We start from the raw sequence: 24057 nt of genomic DNA on the forward strand, positions 1-24057 counted from the left end.
CGCACCGTTTTTCTGCCCCCCCTTTTTTTTATACTCTGTTCCTGAAGTTGTAAGATTTAATCCTTGGCCTATGGCTGTGCTATTTCTGAACTGCAGGCCCACTGACTGGCGGGCTAGTCGTGCATTTCTTTCTCTGCCCGAGCTAAAAACTTCACCCCAGCCCTGCAGGGCTTGTTTATCCTAATCATGGACTTTTTTATTCTTTTTTTTTTTTTTTTAGGGATTTAAAATCTTGTTCCTTTTTTTTTTTTTTTTTTTTTTGCCATATTAACAGCAGTGATTAAATCACATGGAACATCCTTGCAGGGCATGAAACTCAGCAGTAATCTCTTAAACCAATATTTGCCTGGAGAGAAGGTGGAAGGCAAAGAAAGGGGGAAAGAAAAAAGTAAGGTAGAAAGAGTCTGAAGCTGCTGATGACAAGGAGTAATCTGCAGGCTGCTCTCTCTCTCACTCTCTCTCTCTCTGCTGTGGCAGCTTCCTCCCAGTGCTGAGCTGGGTCAGTGGCTGATGCTACCTCATTTGTGTTTGTCGCGCTGGTTGGGATTTGGGTGGGTTATTTCCACCCACAAAAGGTGTTTTCTATTTTCCGTTTGTACTAACAGCGAGTTCCAGCATGTTGCACAGTTTTTTCTTTCTTTTTTTTTCAGTGCGGGAAACCAGTCTGGTTTCTTTCTCCTCAGAACTGAGTGTGCGAGGCGTCTGCAAGTTCTGGGCTGTGCAGAGAGGGACAAAGTTAAGAGTCAGATAAACAGGGAGGGGGAGGCCATGGAAACCTCGCCTGGCCCATCAGGCGAGGCTGGCACAGGAAATAAAGCTTTTTAACAGGTGCCAGCTCCCGAGAGAAGTGCCAGTTTTATTTTACCTCTTTATCGGATTCCGTGTTAAACCCCCAGTAGGTTTTCATGGGGGAAAAAACCTGAGAGGCACCTGAAAACACATGCAGGCACTTGAAGAATTTAGACAAGCGAACGAAGAAGACTCCTTGTGCCAAGATGAGATGAAATGGATGGGGGAGTTCTAGAGTGAGAAAGGTAGGGGTAAATTAGAGGTTTATTCTGTGGAGAGTCCTACAGGAAGCAGGAGGCAGACTTTTGCTTGCCTAGCCCAAGGAGAAGGAAAGGTCCTTGTATCTCGTGAGGGAGAGCCGGGAGATAGAAGAATGTTTCTCTGCTCCGCGGTACATAAATACAACAGGTACCATGTACTGAAAATATGTATGCATAGGTTTGGTGCACTGTACATAAATACAATAGATAGAGAAGGTACTGTGGAGTGTTCATGCATGCACAAGGTACTATGTATGTACTGTACATGCAAATAGAAACACATGTAACCCAGCCTGCAGTCTTGAAATATAAATATAAATGAATAGTCTGCTTACACACACAGGGTCTGTGCACTGTACTTAATAGAAATGATTACCAATGGAAATGCTATACTGTATATCAGGTATAGCTATTAAGCACAAATGTCACAGCAGCGAATTCATATCTAATCTGCCCGTGTTTTCTTCCTTTGGCAGTGACTTAGACTCCAGCGGATCGCTGGATTTCCCTTCATGATCCCAAGCTTTCTTGGATTCTGTCTCTGTTCTTGCATCCATTGTCTTCCTGGGAGGCTGTGCCACTCATCCACCACCCTTCATGGGAAGAAACATTTTCGAATTTAAGTCTGTTCCCTTTGAGTGGCATAGCTTGACCCATTCTTTTCCACTGATAAAGGGTTTCTTCTTATGCATTATTTATAGCTTTGAGGAATTGTGTTTTATTATTATTTATTGGACTTTATATATTGCCTGTAAAACGAGTTATCCAGGCGCTTTACAAGTAAAACCTACATAATAATCAAACTACATAAAATGTATTAACAATCTGCATACAGTAAACATACAAATTAAAATGTCAAATACATAAAACTTAATAACAATCTCTCTATTTATTTATTTATTTTATTTATTTTTTTTATTTATTTATTTATTTAATAAATTTAATAAATAAATAAATAAATAAAATGTCAAATACATAAAACTTAATAACAATCTCTCTATCAAATTCACCCCTTCCAACTCTCCCCCCCCCCACCCCCCCCGATATACATATTTAAAGGGATTTGAAAATTCCTCCAGGACTTACTTGCTAGGACAAAATGAGCTCACCATGTACCTGTTTGCTCCCTTCTGCCCTCCCCCCCCATAACTTATTGTTAAGGTGGGGTGGTTGTGGTTGGAGTACAAGGTGAGTGCACACTCCCCACCTGATCCCGGCCTGGTGCAGCCCTCCACCTCTTCCCTCTCCTAGTTCACCCAGATGCACTTCTACCTCTTCCCCTCCAGACATACCACATCCCTCTCACTCTCCTTCCTTTCTTCCCTGTTCCCTAGCCCTCTCGCTCTCTTTTTCTCCTCCCTAGCCCTGATTGCAGCTAAAGATTTTTCCTCCTTTCCAAGGGGGCCCCAGTTGGGGTGAAAATGCTTCCTCTTCTCTGCATGGACTGCTCCTGCCGCCTCTTCTCACTCCCAGGGCCCTGTCACCAGGAGAGAAATTCTACTTGCCTGGGGCAGGTTTGGTCCTTCTCATCTCATAGGGCTTTTATTGGCCCATCTCTGTTTCCTTCCTTGGGGAAGACACTGCTCACCTCTCTGCGGTATTACTCAGAAAAATATTGAACAGAACTGGCCCCAGCACTGATCCCTGAGGCATTCTTTGCTCTAACTCCATTTACCACCACCCTCAGTTGTCTGTCACTCAACCTGTTTCTAATCCAGCAAGCTACCTTGGGGGGTGGGGTCCACCCTATCTGCTCAGTTTATGTATAAATCTCCTGTCAAAGGTTTACCAAAAATCCAAGTAAACCACATCCCTGCATGCCTCTGATCTAAAAAACCATACACCTTATGCATGTATGTATGTAAAATATATACACACAAACAGATATGTAATTTACATTCATACAAGCATGTACTCTATATCAGATTTTCTTTCTGAACTTTCAGATTAAAACTGAAGATCTTGGTGATGCACTGCAGTCTGGGGTAGCCCATCAATCGTGTCACTTGCCACAGGGAGCCCACATGATGCCTCCTAGCCAGGTGCCCGGGGTAGGTACTGTTCTGCAGTCACAACTCAAACTCTGCCATGATCACAGGGAAAGGTCTGTAAACAGAAGGTGCTGCCGGAGCGGGCAGGAGAGAAGCTCCTGACTTCGCCAATGCATTGTAGTTCATTTCCAGCCTTCAGGCCCAGGATATTGCACCTTCTGGGAATCCGTATTTCTACTGTGAAAAAAAATAAAGCTATAGAACGCCAGCTTATGAGATAAAGACAGAGTTAGAGATACCCCCGCTTCCAGGCACATAGAAACATAGAAATAGAAATATAGAAATGACGGCAGAAGAAGACCAAATGGCCCATCCAGTCTGCCCAGCAAGCACAGTGATAAAGGGGTAGCCCCACTGCCAGGGATGGAGATGTAGGATAGAGCCTCACTCCCAAGGATAGATATAAACAGATAGTGCTCCACTCCCAGGGACAGAGCCTCACACCCTGGGATGGGGATAGAGGGCTAGAACTCGGCTTCCAGTAATAGATATAAACAGATAGCGCTCCACTCCCAGGGACAGAGCCTCACACCCTGGGATGGGGATAGAGGGCTAGAACTCGGCTTCCAGTAATAGATATAAACAGATAGCGCTCCACTCCCAGGGACAGAGCCTCACACCCTGGGATGGGGATAGAGGGCTAGAACTCGGCTTCCAGTAATAGATATAAACAGATAGCGCTCCACTCCCAGGGACAGAGCCTCACACCCTGGGATGGGGATAGAGGGCTAGAACTCGGCTTCCAGTAATAGATATAAACAGATAGCGCTCCACTCCCAGGGACAGAGCCTCACACCCTGGGATAGGGATAGAGGGCTAGAACTCGGCTTCCAGTAATAGATATAAACAGATAGTGCTCCACTCCCAGGGATGGTTTTAAAGAGATAGAACCTCACTTCCAGAGAAAGGTATGAGGATGGCACTTCAGGTATAGGATTAGCATGTATATGTGTGTATATGTATTCATATACCCACATATACAGGCAGAAGTAATAATGAGGCATGTTAGTGATGGGCTAATTGTTTCTTTCCACAATCTGTTCCGTAGGATATGCCATCTCTTCACTCTCTCCAGCAACTTGTACTGCTCCCCAGCCATCTCCAGCCAGCCTCCCAGTTTCTGCTATCCCAAGCGCAGCCTGGACAACAAGGTAAGGCTTTTAGGGCCACATTTACTAAATTGTCATGCATGTTAATGCACATTGTTTACCTACAGGCCCTACGAATCTCAATGGGGCCAATTTACTAACCAGACGTGTTAACGTGTGCCACGCATGCTAGTATGTTACCGCATTTGAGCAGCGTGTGGTATTATTCCCATGGAGCAGATGAGCAGCAAGACTCCCAATGCGTCTGCTGCATGGTCAGAAGGTAAAGCAGCAGCTCTTGTGCAGAAGGGCCCTGTGAACGACTTGCTGGGATTATGACCCAGGTTTAAAATCAACAGCGTGTCACATAAATATGCAAATCCCTGCTTATTATTCGTGCATATGCATCTTCACTGGCTTAATTTCCTCCCTTCTTTTAGCTTGCTTTCCAGGAGAAGAGAAGGCTTAGGAGAAGTGCGTGCGTCATCAGATTGTCAGGGCATGAGGAGTCTGATGTGGGGTTTATTTCTTTTTCCTGGGATCCACGCTTATGCACAGATTGCAGACGTGTGCATAAAGTGGGCATGGTCGGTGCCGGGTGGAATTTCTCGTCTTTCCATTCCATATCAGACCCAGAAACGTTAAGTTACGTCTTACGTGGGTTTTTGGTGCCCAGGAGAAGGGGGGGGGGCACCCCTCCCCCACCACAGGCCCTGAAAACCATGTGCAGTAACATCTGTATATGAGACTGGTTTTGTTTGTCCAATAAAAGCAAACTCAAGATCTCCAGAGTTTTCAGTTCCTTTCTTATTTGGGGGGTGGGGAGGGGCACAGAGGACGAGTTTAAAATCCGTTTCCCTGGGTAATTTGGCTTGGGCTGAAACTTGCCCTCCCTCAGTCCACAGTCCGTGTGGTCTTCCGTAGCATGGCTGAAGGCGATCCCAGCGGCGTGTATTGAGCCAGATCGGGAAATAACGCACGGAGATTGTATTTTCAAACCTGCATGCAATATTTTCCATTAAAGATTTGATCTGCACTTAAAAAAAACTGAGTGCACAAGGCCTGTGGGTACTTTTTCTTTACCCATTGGCAGGTTTCAAAGGGAAGGTTCATAGAAACATAGAAATGATGACAGAAAAAGACCAAATGGTCCATCCAGTTTGCCCAGCAAGCTTCCCATGGTAGCATCTGCCGTGCCGTGCAGGTTACCCCCATGTATCACTCAGTGCTGCTTGACGTGCTTTGCTTATGGACGCAGCCGTAGAAGCCGTCCTGTTCTTTTTTCCTTAATGTCTGAGCATCAGTACTCCAGACTGTAAAAAAAAACAACAAAAAGAAGTCAGGGCTCGTGTTGGTTGTCCCTGAATCCAAATTTCTCTTTCCTTCCACCGCCCACCCCCCTCCTTCGAAGCAGAGAACGATGTTGCAGTTGCATCAACGGTATCAAGGCTTATTGGTTAATGTAGTAATCCATGTCTTCTGTTAAGGGTGGTAACGTCTGCTCTGGTCAGGTTATTCTCAGGCTTATCAGTTTCCCAAACTGTAAAAGTCGGGCCCCTCGGTTGCTGTCTAAATCCAATTCCCCTTTTCCCCTGCCATTGAAGCAGAAGGCAAATGTTAGAGTTGTATCAAAAGTATCCAGGCTTATTGGGTAAGGGCAGTAACCCTGCACCAACAAGTTACCCCATGCACACTTCTTTTGTTTCCTTTAGGACTTGGCCGTAGAAGCCGTCCTGTGCTTTTCCCCTTATGTCTGCATATCGGTATCCCAGACCATAGAAGTCGGGACCCTCGGTTGTTGTCTGAATCCAATTCTTTTCCCCCGTCATCTAAGTGGGAAGCAAAGTTGCAGTTGTATTAAAAGTATCAAAGCATTATGGTTAAGGGTAGTAATCTCCATGCCTTCTGCTAAGGGTAGTAACCGCCATACCAGCAAGTTACCCCCTGCACGCTTATCTCATTTCCGTCCTCTAGCCTTTAGAGATCCACAGTGTTTATCCCAAGCCCCTTTGAATTCTTTGACAGTTCTCTTCTTCACCACCTCCTCTGGAAAGTGATTCCAGGCCTCCACCGCCCTTTCCATGAAGAAATATTTTCTGACATTGGTTCTGAGTCGACCCTGTTTTATTGTTTTCTTTCCAACGGTAAAAAGGTTTGAAGTCCACGCATCCTTGAAATCTTTCTGGTATCTGAAGGTCTGTAGCATATCTGCCCCGCACCTCCTCTCCTCCAGGGTGTACATATTTAGATCCTTCAACCTCTTCTTGTAGATCTTCTGATACTGACTCCACACCATTTTGGTCACTCTTCTTTGGACTGTCTCGATCCTGAATCTATCATTTTTGAGATACGGGCTCCAGAAATGAACAAAGTACTCCAGGTGAGGCCTCACCAAGGACCTGTACAAGGGCAGTATCACCTCCTCTTTCTTACTGGTTATTCCTCTTTGTATGCAGCCCAGCAATCTTCTGGCTTTAGCTATTGCCTTGTTGTCACAATGTTTTGCCGTCTTCAGATCCCAAGATCCCAGCCTTGGTCTGTGCACATCAGTCTTTTACCCCCCCCCCCCCCCCCCCCCATCACATCCTTCGAAAATTGGTACAAGATACCCATGCATGGTTCGAAAGTCACCTCCTTCAGTGCCCAAAGCAGATCGAACAGCTATGCCCCAGTGTCTTACCACCCAGCTTTGTAATAATCTAAATGGGTACAAAAACGAATCAGGATGTTGCCTGAAACTAATTAGGCTATTGCCTGAATGTCAGGTTACTTATGCCCCTGTGACCTTGCTGATCAGTACCCGGCTATCACCAACTTGCCAGTAATGGCCCATTTGGTTTTTGATTCCCCCCTCCCCCCAGTTGCTCCCGTGGCCTGCAGCATTGCCAGATCGCGCTTCCTCCAGCTGCATCTTGTTCTCTTCTTATCACCTCACCTCTCTGCTCTCAAAGGAGTGAAGGGTGGGTCATTCGCAATGAATGCTTCAGCCTCCTAACCTCGTTCCCACCACGGTCACAGTGCTGGTTTCCACCACCTCTGCTGCTAGGTTCTTCCAGGGCATCCACCAGCTTCTGAGTAAAGACGCATTTTCTCACGTTTCCTCTGGTGCTGCCTCTCTGCGTCTTCAGATGATGACCTCTTGCCTTCGAATTTCCTTTTCAATGGAAAATTTCACCTTACCATGATTTAATGATGCCTGTTGAATAGTTGAATGCTTCTATCTTATCCTGCCTTTCCCTTCCCTCCTTCAGCAAGTGTATTTTGAGTGTGCTAAACCTTTCTTTATAGTGTTTTGTAATCTCAGGCCCTGTATCATTTTAGTAAGCTTTCTCTGACCCGTCCTCAGAACTGAACACCATGCTCAAGGTGGGGACTTGCTGGTGACCTGTACAGAGGTGATATCACCTCCTTTTTCCTGCTGCTGATACCTCCACACCTCTTCTTAGGCAGCTTAGCATGCTGTTAGTGTTCTCATTGTACTAGAGATTTTTCTCCTTCCGTTCTTTTCTTTTGTTTATGTATAAATGGAAGGTATGTATATTGTTGTCATGTCTATGTCCAAGGATCATTCAAAGACATCCCATTTAACATGTATCCAAAGGGTGTATTTTATGGACAGATTTTTTTCCAGTTTTCTGACAAAATTTAAAATATTACAGTGCAACATAAACACAGTTGCACCAAATACCCTGCTCTACGGAAACTTCAATGTTTTATAGATCAATCAGGATGATTAAATATTTTTTATATTTTCTGGCTCAAAACAAAGAGGCCCCATTGTTTATCCTAAACAAAAGGGCCTATTTCTTTCCAGTAACAAAAGTCACTGTTGCAAACCTGAGCTGGAGCACATGAAGCTGCTCTGTGCCTTTCGATTCCTCCCCCTCCCCCCCATTGTACAAGCTCTGTTTCACATCCTCATTGACACAAGTTCCTTGGAGGAGAAGTTTTCTGCAGTCGCTGTCTAATGACGTCATCCGATAACCTTTGGGTACAGCGGGTGCCGCACGCGCTACCCCTGCCATGTCCCGCTGCAGTGGCGGAGCACGGGAACGTCCGGCTCCCCTCGGCTGAGCCAGCCACGGAAGCTGAGGAGCTAGCACATCCCTTCCCAGGCCCTCTGGCACGACCCACTGGGTTTACACGCACGCTGGAGAGGGGAAGGGGGTCGGGTGTGGAGCAGTCGCTGTATCCTGGCAGGAGGGAGGAAAGATGGATATATGGGGGCACCGCTCTCTTTCCCATTCCCTGGTGGCTGAGCTGTGAACTCCGTGCCCCAGAGTAGCACAGCACCGGGCCTCTCTCGCTCTCTGCTGCTTCTTTTTCTGTTCTTATTTCTAGGTTTCATTTCTTCCTTGTTTTAGTACATTTCTTCATTTTATATTTGTTTAGGGAATAAAAAAGGTGTGCCTGTTTTGAAGAGGGTAATTTTATTACTACCCGCATGCTGCTAACGTCTGCACCACAGACTTCAGCCTGAAGTTTCAAGACGGACTTGAGCGCAGTTATGGTAGCTGCTCCTGTTTTATGGAATTCTCTTCCTGTCGAAGTCTGTTTATGAGAATGCTATGTGACTTTTCAAAAGAGAGTGAAATATTTCCTGTTTAAACAGGCATTTTCATCTCGGTCTACTTAAATGCTTCATGTTGAGAAGATGTTAACTGGGGTTCTTTGTGCAGTGGCTAAGTAATTTGCATTTGGAGATGTGTCCTGTGTGTTCTGTACTATGCACGGCTGTTTATTTTTTAACTGTATTTTTATTGTGAATGTAGCCTGCTGAAAACAAGATTGTCAGATGTGCCGGCTATAAGTATTTCTAAATAAATAAATCCACTTTGAAAATCTGTAGATTCACCAGGTATGCGTGTGCACACATACCAAACTCAACATTGCACCCACTCCTGGGCAGGTATAACATTCCACTTATAGCTTTACGTGAATGTTTCAAAAAATGTAATGCTTAAATCCTTTCCCTGCTCCTGGAGCTCCAACATCAACTGCAGTATGGACTTTGCACATACTTTTATAAGCGTATCCTCCAAGTTCATTTTCAAAACATCATTAACCTGCATAAAACAAGGTTTTATGCTCATAAAATGTTTTGAAATTCAACCCCAATAAGATCCCAATCCTCTTTTTAAAAAATGTCCTTTCCTGAGTCTGCTTTGCAGCTATGTAAGTTCAGATGTGCTAGGGTTAGTACCTCTTATTGTGTAAGAGTGACACTGCGTGTGCACTTGCTAATAGGAAAAGGAGACAAATCTAGCAAGGAGCGTGGCTCTAGAAAGGCAAGCATGTGAGTCCTGACACTTTTTATATAGAAAGAGGTCCTGGCCCCAGTCCATCTCAGCATTTGTTTTGTGTATCTCCTAACAATTTGACATTAGTAGATGGTTTATACAAGGTTTTTGCTCATAGTGAAGAGGTTCAGTTACCATTCTGATGGGTGCGTCGCACCTGGATGGGGGGTGTCAGCAGTGTGGTCACTGAAGAGTCACACTTTTCAGGTATCAGTATGCTGCCTGCATAACGATTCTGATGGTAATCAGCACAGGAGCAGAGTAATTTAATAGGACTCAGGGAGAAGCACATTTTGTAACTTTGAATGATGAAGAACCTTTTATATGTGGACTTTATCCCAAATTTTTAAAATGAACTTTAGCACATAAGTTTGCTTTGAAAATTTGCACCTAAATGCTTGAGCATGTAAACAAAGTTACACCCACTCTGTCGAGGACGTAACTTGCACGGGTGAACTTATTCTCATGTTTTTTAAAATCAAAAAGTATGCACGTATGTCCCAGCTTCACCCCAGCTCTGTCCCACAGAACGCCTCTGGCCAGTTCGTTTCAAACTATGCACGAAACTGGGTGATGTGACTACTTTTATGCAATCTGATCTCTGGGCTATTGTAGTACAGCTATTTACAAATGTAAAACCAAGTATTACGCATGGCAATGGCTTTGAAGATTCAGCTAAGTAGGAGCCTTCAAAGACTTTGACCTGTAATATTTCTTTGGGAATTAAATATGAATCTGATTGAAAAAGGGGGAATAGTTATTATTTGATTTATATTACTTGCCAGCCTATTGGCCTGATATTTTGTAATGTACCTCTGTATTAAATATGGATTTGTGGACTTGGTGCTGTAAGGTGTACTAGTATGGAGCTTTGTTGCCATCTAGTGACGATTTCCAAAAGACACAACATCTTTATTTGGTTGCATAGTCTGAAGACGTCATCGCTCCACCTCCTACTTTATTCCTCTACCAATTACAGGAGCTGTGTTTGGGTAATTGTTTGTGTGGCTCAAGATGAAAGCACAAAATCTGAAAAAACTTCAACTAGTTCTATTTACCTTCTAAAAGTTTCTTCTCATGCCCTGAAAGCTGAACAGAACTTATCCCTGGATCAGTTCCCATTGTGTCAAGGTGGGGCAAGAAATTGAATTTATACCATTAACCAAGTAAGCTGGGAGTTTCTGACTGCTCCTTTTCATCTCAAACAATGGAAGAAAATCATTGGTAAAACTAAATGGCAACCCTTTCATAAGATGATCACAGCTGAGAACCCCCAGATTTGACTGCAAGCCCCCGAGTCACATTATGACATCAGTAAATGTATAAATGAAGATATGGTGATATTAGAAGGGTGAATTTCCCAGGCGTACCTTATGTGTGATCGTATTTTCATATTTGTCCCTCATTTTTTCCAGCAATCCTTCAGCCAAGTCTCCTCTCACTCCCTCAGCAGCAGCCTGGGCTGGGCATGGCATCTCAGGTAAGCTGGGCACAGGGCCCGAGTGTAGCATGGACACACTCTTTTAATATTTCTGGGCTAACCAGCTCTTTTATTTATTAGAAACCAGAATAAGAGTGTCAGCCTGGCAGGTATCTTTTCACTTGGCCTCTTTCGAGAGAATACAGAAATATAACCAGAAATGTATTCCTCGATACACTCAAATGATAGAATTCTTTCTTTCATTTTAATGTTGTAAAACTTTGGACCTGAATTATGCAGTGTTTTGCCCAGGCATAGAATGGAGAAAACTTTTGATAAATCAGGTCCAGGATTATGGTCAGTATTATTTTGGAGGTACAGTCCTGCTTTGCAACGCTCCCATATTATAAAGCAGAGAAAGAATTGGCAATGCCATGAAGCTTCCTGATCAGATTCAGGAGAGTGGATCTTAATGTTTCCAGGTTGATTTACCCCTGCTGTTTCAGGCCTCCCCTTGTCAAATAGCGCTAGGTATTCAAAGTTTGCCCAGTAACAAACAGTGGCCAAAGGATTATGTTTGAGGATATTCAAGGCAGGCAGGGATCTGTTCAGTACAGTTTTCAGAAAGAAATATGGGGCATGTGAAATCATCATCTTGATTTCATTAACACTCTCCACTCTGGTGAAAATCCAGCCCATCTGGGGTTAGTAATTTAGCATTTATTTACCTCCCCGAGACCTCCACCCCCAGAGCAGGCATAACTTTTTGGGCCTCCCTTTTGGCCTTGTAGTTCCTATTACTTTTGTGGGAATACAAATTTTGAAATTTCTTTTCTTTACCTTCCATGAAAAATCATGGCCGCTGGCCTCTGCGACCTGGTTTCCTCTTACTCTAGCCTATTCCAGTCATATAGAATATGAAAAAAAAAAAAAAAGTCAAGAGAACTTAGGAAAATTCCATTTTGTGATGCATTTGAAGAGCCCACTCCATGACTGCTGCAGCACATCAAGGCCTGTTCTTCTGATACACAGGCAGGCCAAATCCCTTGCTAAGCACGCATTTCCTTCCCTATTAGTCATACCTCATCCTCTCTCACAGACATGAATTGCCTATATCTGCGCTGTGCAAATGTACCCACACTTCTGCACTCATCCACATTAATCAAAGTTACTACAGAAAACAGGCACAATACACCAAAGTTACAGAAAAGAATAAAAGTTCATGCATTAAAACAAAAACTGTACATTCTAAGTTTTGGCATCCTTACTGGGGTGGGCGCCAGGTCCCCTTCTCCGCTTCCTAGGGAAGTGAGAGGTTTCTGACATCTCTCGGATGTCCTCGTGCACCTGCTCTCAGTGGTGGTGGAGCAGCAGCATGCCATGTTAAAGGAAAATCAGACAGCAGTCTACAAACAGCACCGACACCAAGTACAAAGCAAAAAAAAAAAGTGGCATTAAGTACCTCTCTTTCATTCCAGGGTAAATCCCAGGGCATGCATACACTGGTGGCAAAGTGGACTAGCGGACCCATAGCCATTACAAAGGGCTTCTTCATGGTCTCTGCATTTGGGGCAGCAGTTGGAATATGGCTATAGAATCAGAATGGACAGAAGAGAAAGCACTCAAAATGTAAGGGTGTAGCCACATGAGAAACACCACTCCTTGAACACAGAAAAAAAAGCATGTCTTTCCTTCACCCAAAAACACAGGAATGAAATGGCACTTCACACACACACACAACCACAAAGGACAGAGACACGAGCAGTGAAACAGCTGGATCAGCACAAAAAAACCACTAGAACACAGCACCTGCCACACTAGCATACTAGACAGACACAGGCACTGCCCCCCACTATCATGCTAGGCAACAATAGTCATGGAGTGACTGTCCTCTGGCCCCTTGTTCTCCTCTGGCCCTTTAGAAGCCATTGGGCATCCTGGACTCTATGTGCAGCCCATTCTGGGAAGCGGGAGGGAGCAAGATCTTCACAGGTTCGGGGTAAGCCTGCAAAACACAAAAGAATACGCTCCTTTACTGATTCATTCCCAGCCTCATCAGGATCCCAGCAACCTGCAAATCAACTAATATTGTGTTAGGATGCATAAGGTCGAGCCATCAACAACGTACAATAGCCTAACGCTTTACACACACGGTGATGGAGTTAAGCAAGGATGCTTACTGGAGCTGGCAGGAGTATCCTGCAGGGGTTGTTACTGCAGATCCCAATATCAGTGTGGAAGGATTATTTGTTAGGAGAGGGTGACGTTGCAGCTGTCCTTTTGTGGCTTTCCTTCAGGCAATGACCTGTGTCAGGCAATAGTGGCGTTTTCGCAGTGTACAGAGGCACAGTGAGGGCAGCGAGGCACGGTTTTTGAAAGGGGCCACATCTCCCTTGGCACAGCTAAAAAGTCATCCTATGCTTTGTTCCACAATTGCAAGAATGCGTGGCAAGGGTCACCCTTCTGGCTCCAGGTGTGCCCGTTTCCTTGTAACCAGCATGGATCAATATACCCTCTCTGGAACACTCATTTGGCACCAGTTCCACAGGATCAGTGGTAATTTACAAAAATAAAATAAATAAATACAAGTTAGGGGTACCAGAGCCCATCCCCCTTTCGCTCCAGCTGCAGTAGGGAAAAGGAAGCAATTTCAGAAAGGTTCCAGCTTAGCGACCTGGCAGGCAATCACCACTGGGCAGGAGATAATGGGAGTCAAAAGTCAGCAGCCAGAAACCTAGGAAAAGAGGGAGTTTACAGACCAAACAATCAACGGCAACAGCTTGGCAAGATAGAAAGTGCAAACAAGTGCTGGCATACAACGTCAGCCCGTGCCAAAATGTAAATAGTCACTTCCCTCCATCTCAGCAGTATTTTCTTCTCCTTCTTTAAGATGGCAATAATCAAAGCTTCCTTCCCCCCCCCCCCCTCCAGCCTCTGTCTGTGGGTAGAGATCTGCAGGGACAGGTCCGGGGGGGGGGGGGGGGGGGACGTACATTAGGGGATTGCATCCTTTCCACCTGCTTCAATGCATTGTGCGCACTGGCAGAATTTGCAAAGGGGAAACTTAGGTTGGTCACTTCTGTGAGTCAAGGGGCCACGAGAGCTAAGGGAAAGGTGTGCTTTGCCAGCTGACATGTCCTGAATAGACAAGCCGGAGACCAGAGATGGAGGAAAGGGAATTTGCACACTTTCACCCGTGCTGACAATGTATGCCAGCGATTGTTTGTGCTTTGCAGCTTGCCAAGTCATTGCCGTTAATTGTTTGGATGGTAAGCTCGCTTTCTGATAGGTTTCTGGCTGCTGATTTTTCTCCCATTTTCTCCTCTGAAACTGGTGCTGAATGAGTGTTCCAGAGAGCTTGCAAATGAGGCAGTGTGCAGACTGACGTGCTGGCTCGAGTTCTGGGCTCATTGCCTTGAAATCTTGCTGAGGTTTTTTGGCGGGTAGGCTGCATTTTCTCGCCTTGCTTTTTCCGTAGGCCACTGAAAGTAGTGAGGCAGCTTTGCATTTCTAGTCAGGGGTAATGAAATCTTACACAGGTTTTAATGAGTCGTGCAGGCTGTGCATTGGAAGGTGAGTGCCAGATGCCAGATGCCTCTTTTTACACTTGTTAATGGCCTGTTCACCACAAATCTTGGGATAGCATTTTAAATATTTGCCCAGTCCACCCAAATGGCTGTTAGCCATGACCTCGTGGTTGGTCCCTAAGTGGATGAATAATTCCAGATCTCTTGAAAGTAATTTTTTTCAATATTTTAGAAACCATATAAACTACAATTCCCATTCAGAGGAAGAGGGATCGTGGTGTGACTTCCTGAGTGCTCTGTCACTACCATCAGCAAAGATTGGTTATCTATGCTTCTTATATACATAAGAGGGTGGCACTGTATACCACTGGGATGTTAGCGAGTGAGTCTGACTGATCTACAAGCCAAAGCAATGTGAAAAGAGATGGAGTGGAATGACAACTGTGATTATTTTGAACGGGTTCAATAACCATCCAAAGAGGAACACCTCATTCCACCTTCCAGGGAAACCAGGGTGGTTCTTGGAGATCTTTAAGTTCCTGACTGCAGAAATAGCATTGAAGTCCAAGCACCAAAAGCCCTCGGGAAAGAAACGGGAGAGAGTGAGAGTAGCAAGCAGAGAAAGAAAGAAAAAGAGGCAAGGCTGGTGCTTCCATTAGGCAAACTAGGTGGTCATCTAGGGCGCCAAAATCCCACCAGCACGATGCCCAGAGGAGGAAAGCAGCAGCCAAAGAAGGGAGGACTGCGCTGAAATTGCATGACTGAAGGGGTGCCTGGGGGCCAAATACTCTTGCACTGGCCCTGAAGAGAGGGAGAAAAAGCTTAAGCTTTTTAAGCTTAAGCAGTAAGAGTAGTTACATCACAAGCAGACTGTGATACATTACAGGAGGACCTTGTGAGGCTGGAAGATTGGGCATCCAAATGGCAGATGAAATTTAATGTGTACAAATGCAAGGTGATGCACATAGGGAAAAATACCCCATGCTGTAGTTACACGATGTTAGGTTTCATATTAGGAGCTACAACCCAAGAAAGAGATCTAGGTGTCATAGTGGATAACACATTGAAATTGTCGGTACAGTGTGCTGTGGCAGTCAAAAAAGCAAACAGAATGTTGGGAATTATTAGGAAGGGAATGGTGAATAAAACAGAAAATGTCATAATGCCTCTGTATCGCTCCATGGTGAGACCGCACCTTGAATACTGTGTACAATTCTGGTCGCCGCATCTCAAAAAAGATATAATTACGATGGAGAAGGTACAGAGAAGGGCGACCAAAATGATAAAGGGGATGGAACAGCTCCCCTATGAGGAAAGACTAAAGAGGTTAGGACTTTTCAGCTTGGAGACGAGACGGCTGAGGGGGGATATGATAGAGATGTTTAAAATCATGAGAGGTCTAGAACGGGTAGATGTGAATCGGTTGTTTACTCCTTCGGATATTAGAAAGACTAGGGGGCACTCCATGAAGTTAGCATGGGGCACATTTAAAACTAATCGGAGAAAGTTCTTTTTTACTCAACGCACAATTAAGCTCTGGAATTTGTTGCCAGAGGATGTGGTTAGTGCAGTTGGTATAGCTGTGTTTAAAAAAGGATTGGATAAGTTCTTGGAGGAGAAGTCCATTACCTGCTATTAAGTTCACTTAGAGAATAGCCACTGCCATTAACAATGGTAACATGGAATAGACTTGGTTTTTGGGTACTTACCAGGTTCTTATGGCCTGGATTGGCCACTGTTGGAAACAGGATCCTGGGCTTGATGGACCCTTGGTCTGACCCAGTATGGCATTTTCTTATGTTCTTATGTTTTCTTATGACACAAGACTGAGCAGAGAGAGAGAGACACACACATACAGTGACACTGCAGTTACTTCCCAGTATGAGAGGTTTTTCTCAGGTACAATTCTTTGTATTTTTTTTATTTCTGTTACAGGCAGTGGGCCGTGCAGGGCTCCCTGTGTCCTCTTTGGAGCCCCATCTGGAAATGTCACAGCATTTGCAAGTCCCAAAACACCTGCCACCATCTGCAGCACCAGACGAGCCCAGTGACCTTGAGGAACTGGAGAAATTTGCAAAGACATTTAAGCAGAGACGAATCAAACTTGGATTCACCCAGGTGCTGGAAGAGGGACAGAGGGAGGCACAACAAAGAGAAGAGAGAGAAGCAATTTTAGAAGGAGTGCAAGCAAGAGAGAGAGAGAGAGAGATACAGGGGGGGCTGTAGGTGAGGGGAAGTGCAGAATGGGGAGCAGGCAAGGGGAGTGATCATGGGGAGGCGCTGCTGTGCAGATGAGATGAAGGCTATGGGGAGGAACTGCTGTGGGGAGGGAATATAAGGAAGGAGGCACAGGAGAGGGGAGGGCAGGGGAAGGCACATGGTAATACAGACACGGACAGAAAGAGGAGTTATGGGAAGGGAAGGATAGTGAGAAGCACCGGTGAGGGGATGGATGGAGGAGAAGCTGTGGAGGGGAGGGAAACAGGGAGGCACCTGTGAGAGATGGGGTATGTGTGTTGAATGGGTGGCAGGGCAGGGGGTTAGAATCCAGCTAGCACTGATGAGCCTCATGGCGGTGACTGCAGATGTAGATGCTGCAGGGGTCACTGCAGTGCACATACAATGCGGGGAAGCTGTCAAGCATTTTGGAGGATTAGGGATTTGCTGGGTACTCTTCACAAAGTTCCTTATCACTAGATTCAATTTTGTGTTTTGTTTTTTTTTATTAGGTAGTTTTCTTTTGGGTTTTTAATTCCTCTATTTGGAAATGTTCTCTACTGGGGCTTCAGCACCAGCTATTACAGAGCCAATCCCCAAGCTGAGGCCACAGCACAACTCCCTCTAAAACCCATAATGTCTGCACCTTAGTCTGGGCACTAGATGGCACTGTGGAGCAACAGGCGGGTGGGGGGGGGGGGGGGGGGGGGGGGAGTCAGGGGTCAGCTATGAATTCTGCCTCCATAGGATCCTGGCCAGCCTGAGGGAGATCAAATAGATTTACACCTGATGGATTGCCAAACTACAGACAATATAAAGACACTACAGTGAAGCAGATGAACATCATCATTTTTCCAGTCATAAAAACTAAATAGAATCGCTTATAGGGAAAACTCAGGAAAAACTAATATGTGTGAGTTTTCAGATAACCTTTGCTTTTCATCCCACTGCAGGGTGATGTTGGACTAGCAATGGGGAAACTATATGGGAATGATTTCAGCCAGACTACCATATCTCGCTTTGAGGCCCTCAACCTGAGTTTTAAAAACATGTGCAAACTTAAACCACTGTTGGAGAAATGGCTGAATGATGCAGGTAAGATGCTGGGCTGGGAATAGATGAGTGAGACAGGTGAGATGCACGATTGAGGGTTGGCAAGTGATGCAGGTGAGATGCAGGGCTGGGAGTACGAGTGACACAGGTGAGATACAGGGTTAGGGCTGGACGAGTGGCACAGGTGAGATACGGGGTTGGGGCTGGGCAAGTGGTGCAGGTGACATACAGGGCTGGGGTGAGTGACAAAGGTGAGATGCAGAGCTAGTAAGAGTAGGTGAGTGACACAAGTGAGACACAGCTGGGGGCAGGTGAGTAATGAGTGTGAAACTCAGGGTTGGAGTAGCTGAGTGCTGCATATGAGAGGCAGGGCCAAGAGCAGGTAAGTGATATGTATAAGACATAATATTGGATGAAGGTGAGTGACACAGATAAGATTCAGGCCTGTGAGTAGGGGAGTGAAAAAGTTCCCTCTAATTTTTTGTGGGCGATGTGTGTAAAAAAATTCTCACTTGCAAATGTGTATGAAGTGTTCTTTGAAGCACTATTCTAATTTCCTTCTCTTGTGCATGTGATGTTTTCCTGTGTGCTTGTTTCATGATCTGGGTGCAGTTTACAGGGAGCATTGGTGAGGGACATGTGAAATACAACACCAGGAGTAGGTGAGTGAAGCAGGTACAGTGCAGTGCTAGGAGTAGATGAGTGAGATGTGTGAGATGCGGTGCTGGGTGTAGGTCAGTGACATGAGATGCAGGGTAGGAGTAGGTGAGTGAAGCAGGTACAGTGCAGTGCTAGGAGGAGATGAGTGAGATGTGTGAGACGCGGTGCTGGGTGTAGGTCAGTGACATGAGATGCAGGGTATGAGTAGGTGAGTGAAGCAGGTACAGTGCAGTGCTAGGAGTAGATGAGTGAGATGTGTGAGATGCAGTGCTGGGTGTAGGTCAGTGACATGAGATGCAGGGTAGGAGTAGGTGAGTGAAGCAGGTACAGTGCAGTGCTAGGAGTAGATGAGTGAGATGTGTGAGACGCGGTGCTGGGTGTAGGTCAGTGACATGAGATGCAGGGTAGGAGTAGGTGAGTGAAGCAGGTACAGTGCAGTGCTAGGAGTAGATGAGTGAGATGTGTGTGACGCGGTGCTGGGTGTAGGTCAGTGACATGAGATGCAGGGTATGAGTAGGTGAGTGAAGCAGGTACAGTGCAGTGCTAGGAGTAGATGAGTGAGATGTGTGTGACGCGGTACTGGGTGTAGGTCAGTGACATGAGATGCAGGGTATGAGTAGGTGAGTGAAGCAGGTACAGTGCAGTGCTAGGAGTAGATGAGTGAGATGTGTGAGACGCGGTGCTGGGTGTAGGTCAGTGACATGAGATGCAGGGTAGGAGTAGGTGAGTGAAGCAGGTACAGTGCAGTGCTAGGAGTAGATGAGTGAGATGTGTGAGATGCAGTGCTGGGTGTAGGTCAGTGACATGAGATGCAGGGTAGGAGTAGGTGAGTGACGCAGGTACAGTGCAGTGCTAGGAGTAGATGAGTGAGATGTGTGAGACGCGGTGCTGGGTGTAGGTCAGTGACATGAGATGCAGGGTAGGAGTAGGTGAGTGACGCAGGTACAGTGCAGTGCTAGGAGTAGATGAGTGAGATGTGTGTGACGCGGTGCTGGGTGTAGGTCAGTGACATGAGATGCAGGGTAGGAGTAGGTGAGTGAAGCAGGTACAGTGCAGTGCTAGGAGTAGATGAGTGAGATGTGTGAGATGCAGTGCTGGGTGTAGGTCAGTGACATGAGATGCAGGGTAGGAGTAGGTGAGTGAAGCAGGTACAGTGCAGTGCTAGGAGTAGATGAGTGAGATGTGTGTGACGCGGTGCTGGGTGTAGGTCAGTGACATGAGATGCAGGGTATGAGTAGGTGAGTGAAGCAGGTACAGTGCAGTGCTAGGAGTAGATGAGTGAGATGTGTGAGATGCAGTGCTGGGTGTAGGTCAGTGACATGAGATGCAGGGTAGGAGTAGGTGAGTGACGCAGGTACAGTGCAGTGCTAGGAGTAGATGAGTGAGATGTGTGTGACACGGTGCTGGGTGTAGGTCAGTGACATGAGATGCAGGGTAGGAGTAGGTGAGTGAAGCAGGTACAGTGCAGTGCTAGGAGTAGATGAGTGAGATGTGTGAGACGCGGTGCTGGGTGTAGGTCAGTGACATGAGATGCAGGGTAGGAGTAGGTGAGTGAAGCAGGTACAGTGCAGTGCTAGGAGGAGATGAGTGAGATGTGTGAGATGCGGTGCTGGGTGTAGGTCAGTGACATGAGATGCAGGGTATGAGTAGGTGAGTGAAGCAGGTACAGTGCAGTGCTAGGAGTAGATGAGTGAGATGTGTGAGATGCAGTGCTGGGTGTAGGTCAGTGACATGAGATGCAGGGTATGAGTAGGTGAGTGAAGCAGGTACAGTGCAGTGCTAGGAGTAGATGAGTGAGATGTGTGAGACGCGGTGCTGGGTGTAGGTCAGTGACATGAGATGCAGGGTAGGAGTAGGTGAGTGAAGCAGGTACAGTGCAGTGCTAGGAGTAGATGAGTGAGATGTGTGAGACGCGGTGCTGGGTGTAGGTCAGTGACATGAGATGCAGGGTAGGAGTAGGTGAGTGAAGCAGGTACAGTGCAGTGCTAGGAGTAGATGAGTGAGATGTGTGAGATGCAGTGCTGGGTGTAGGTCAGTGACATGAGATGCAGGGTAGGAGTAGGTGAGTGACGCAGGTACAGTGCAGTGCTAGGAGTAGATGAGTGAGATGTGTGTGACGCGGTGCTGGGTGTAGGTCAGTGACATGAGATGCAGGGTAGGAGTAGGTGAGTGAAGCAGGTACAGTGCAGTGCTAGGAGTAGATGAGTGAGATGTGTGTGACGCGGTGCTGGGTGTAGGTCAGTGACATGAGATGCAGGGTAGGAGTAGGTGAGTGAAGCAGGTACAGTGCAGTGCTAGGAGTAGATGAGTGAGATGTGTGAGACGCGGTGCTGGGTGTAGGTCAGTGACATGAGATGCAGGGTAGGAGTAGGTGAGTGAAGCAGGTACAGTGCAGTGCTAGGAGTAGATGAGTGAGATGTGTGAGATGCAGTGCTGGGTGTAGGCCAGTGACATGAGGTGCAGGGTAGGAGTAGGTGAGTGACGCAGGTACAGTGCAGTGCTAGGAGTAGATGAGTGAGATGTGTGTGACGCGGTGCTGGGTGTAGGTCAGTGACATGAGATGCAGGGTAGGAGTAGGTGAGTGAAGCAGGTACAGTGCAGTGCTAGGAGTAGATGAGTGAGATGTGTGAGATGCAGTGCTGGGTGTAGGTCAGTGACATGAGATGCAGGGTAGGAGTAGGTGAGTGACGCAGGTACAGTGCAGTGCTAGGAGTAGATGAGTGAGATGTGTGTGACGCGGTGCTGGGTGTAGGTCAGTGACATGAGATGCAGGGTAGGAGTAGGTGAGTGACGCAGGTACAGTGCAGTGCTAGGAGTAGATGAGTGAGATGTGTGAGATGCAGTGCTGGGTGTAGGTCAGTGACATGAGATGCAGGGTAGGAGTAGGTGAGTGACGCAGGTACAGTGCAGTGCTAGGAGTAGATGAGTGAGATGTGTGTGACGCGGTGCTGGGTGTAGGTCAGTGACATGAGATGCAGGGTAGGAGTAGGTGAGTGACGCAGGTACAGTGCAGTGCTAGGAGTAGATGAGTGAGATGTGTGTGACGCGGTGCTGGGTGTAGGTCAGTGACATGAGATGCAGGGTAGGAGTAGGTGAGTGACGCAGGTACAGTGCAGTGCTAGGAGTAGATGAGTGAGATGTGTGTGACGCGGTGCTGGGTGTAGGTCAGTGACATGAGATGCAGGGTAGGAGTAGGTGAGTGACGCAGGTACAGTGCAGTGCTAGGAGGAGATGAGTGAGATGTGTGAGATGCAGTGCTGGGTGTAGGTCAGTGACATGAGATGCAGGGTAGGAGTAGGTGAGTGAAGCAGGTACAGTGCAGTGCTAGGAGTAGATGAGTGAGATGTGTGAGACGCGGTGCTGGGTGTAGGTCAGTGACATGAGATGCAGGGTAGGAGTAGGTGAGTGACGCAGGTACAGTGCAGTGCTAGGAGTAGATGAGTGAGATGTGTGTGACGCGGTGCTGGGTGTAGGTCAGTGACATGAGATGCAGGGTAGGAGTAGGTGAGTGACGTGTGAAGCCCTGCTCTGGAAGTAGGTGAGATGCAGTTCTAGGAGTAGGTGAGCGATGTATATGAATACATGTGAGATGCAGTGCTGGGTGTAGGTCAGTGACATGAGATGCAGGGTAGGAGTAGGTGAGTGAAGCAGGTACAGTGCAGTGCTAGGAGTAGATGAGTGAGATGTGTGTGACGCGGTGCTGGGTGTAGGTCAGTGACATGAGATGCAGGGTAGGAGTAGGTGAGTGACGCAGGTACAGTGCAGTGCTAGGAGTAGATGAGTGAGATGTGTGAGACGCAGTGCTGGGTGTAGGTCAGTGACATGAGATGCAGGGTATGAGTAGGTGAGTGAAGCAGGTACAGTGCAGTGCTAGGAGTAGATGAGTGAGATGTGTGTGACGCGGTGCTGGGTGTAGGTCAGTGACATGAGATGCAGGGTAGGAGTAGGTGAGTGAAGCAGGTACAGTGCAGTGCTAGGAGTAGATGAGTGAGATGTGTGAGATGCAGTGCTGGGTGTAGGTCAGTGACATGAGATGCAGGGTAGGAGTAGGTGAGTGACGCAGGTACAGTGCAGTGCTAGGAGTAGATGAGTGAGATGTGTGAGATGCGGTGCTGGGTGTAGGTCAGTGACATGAGATGCAGGGTAGGAGTAGGTGAGTGACGCAGGTACAGTGCAGTGCTAGGAGTAGATGAGTGAGATGTGTGTGACGCGGTGCTGGGTGTAGGTCAGTGACATGAGATGCAGGGTAGGAGTAGGTGAGTGAAGCAGGTACAGTGCAGTGCTAGGAGTAGATGAGTGAGATGTGTGAGATGCAGTGCTGGGTGTAGGTCAGTGATATGAGATGCAGGGTAGGAGTAGGTGAGTGACGCAGGTACAGTGCAGTGCTAGGAGTAGAAGAGTGAGATGTGTGAGATGCGGTGCTGGGTGTAGGTCAGTGACATGAGATGCAGGGTAGGAGTAGGTGAGTGACGCAGGTACAGTGCAGTGCTAGGAGTAGATGAGTGAGATGTGTGAGACGCGGTGCTGGGTGTAGGTCAGTGACATGAGATGCAGGGTATGAGTAGGTGAGTGAAGCAGGTACAGTGCAGTGCTAGGAGTAGATGAGTGAGATGTGTGAGACGCGGTGCTGGGTGTAGGTCAGTGACATGAGATGCAGGGTAGGAGTAGGTGAGTGAAGCAGGTACAGTGCAGTGCTAGGAGTAGATGAGTGAGATGTGTGAGACGCGGTGCTGGGTGTAGGTCAGTGACATGAGATGCAGGGTAGGAGTAGGTGAGTGAAGCAGGTACAGTGCAGTGCTAGGAGTAGATGAGTGAGATGTGTGTGACGCGGTGCTGGGTGTAGGTCAGTGACATGAGATGCAGGGTAGGAGTAGGTGAGTGACGCAGGTACAGTGCAGTGCTAGGAGTAGATGAGTGAGATGTGTGAGACGCGGTGCTGGGTGTAGGTCAGTGACATGAGATGCAGGGTAGGAGTAGGTGAGTGACGCAGGTACAGTGCAGTGCTAGGAGTAGGTGAGCGATGTATATGAATACATGTGAGATGCAGCAATGGGATAGCACTCCCCCTCTCTCCCTCCTTGTTTATATCCCCTCCCCTTGCAGTGACAGCCCCTGGCCAAGGGCCACAAACCTTGGTTCCCTCCTGAGTCTGGTCAGCAGGTTTTTGAGCCTTGACCAAGACTCCCTCCCCCCCAGCGCAGTATCCCCAGGTGTGGTCAGCCTGGGAAGTAGAAACTGGGCCTGGGAATCGAACCCAGCTCCTCTGCAGAGCAGCGCGCAGAATTTGCCACTAAGCCTCTGGGTTACCTTTGCGCTGGCACGTGGAACATCATAGAAATCGAATCGTTGTGCCTTGCTCCACTGATGATATGTGCCTCACCCTCATGCAGACTGTAGAGCGAGACCCTCTTATGGCTCTCATGCAGACACCAGGCTGTCCTATTTCTCCATGTAGAATCTGCCCCCTCGGACTCAACTATGAGCACCCCCACTCCATACCCCTCACTCAGTGAAGTATTTGGACGGAAGAGGAAGAAACGGACGAGCATTGAAACCAGCATCCGCCTGACACTGGAGAAAAGATTTCAGGACGTGAGTTCAGATTTTTCCAGCTGTATGCTATGGAGAATGGGTATAGTTTTTTCATAAATTATGCTCTTTTTTTTCCTCTCTCTCCCATTCACCCCAGTGC

General features: G+C 47.0%; 1 protein-coding gene across 5 annotated transcripts in view; it reads left to right on the forward strand.

Moving 5' to 3' along the window:
• The window catches only part of POU2F3 (POU class 2 homeobox 3), a 60038-nt gene that overhangs the window by 31371 nt on the left and 4610 nt on the right, over positions 1 to 24057 (forward strand). For 3 of the 5 annotated variants that reach the window (XM_029572275.1, XM_029572276.1, XM_029572277.1), the window contains 6 exons: positions 2996 to 3100; positions 4149 to 4251; positions 10904 to 10968; positions 16371 to 16553; positions 17606 to 17747; positions 23821 to 23957. In XM_029572275.1, the coding sequence (XP_029428135.1) occupies positions 2996 to 3100; positions 4149 to 4251; positions 10904 to 10968; positions 16371 to 16553; positions 17606 to 17747; positions 23821 to 23957 (735 nt within the window). Of the gene's footprint in view, positions 1 to 708; positions 1035 to 1060; positions 1198 to 2995; positions 3101 to 4148; positions 4252 to 10903; positions 10969 to 16370; positions 16554 to 17605; positions 17748 to 23820; positions 23958 to 24057 lie in introns of those variants that run through there. The other 2 variants (XM_029572278.1, XM_029572279.1) reach the window with 2 other exon arrangements.

This window comes from Rhinatrema bivittatum, chromosome 12 (genome assembly GCF_901001135.1).
Source record: "Rhinatrema bivittatum chromosome 12, aRhiBiv1.1, whole genome shotgun sequence".
Classification (NCBI taxonomy): Eukaryota; Metazoa; Chordata; class Amphibia; order Gymnophiona; family Rhinatrematidae; genus Rhinatrema; species Rhinatrema bivittatum.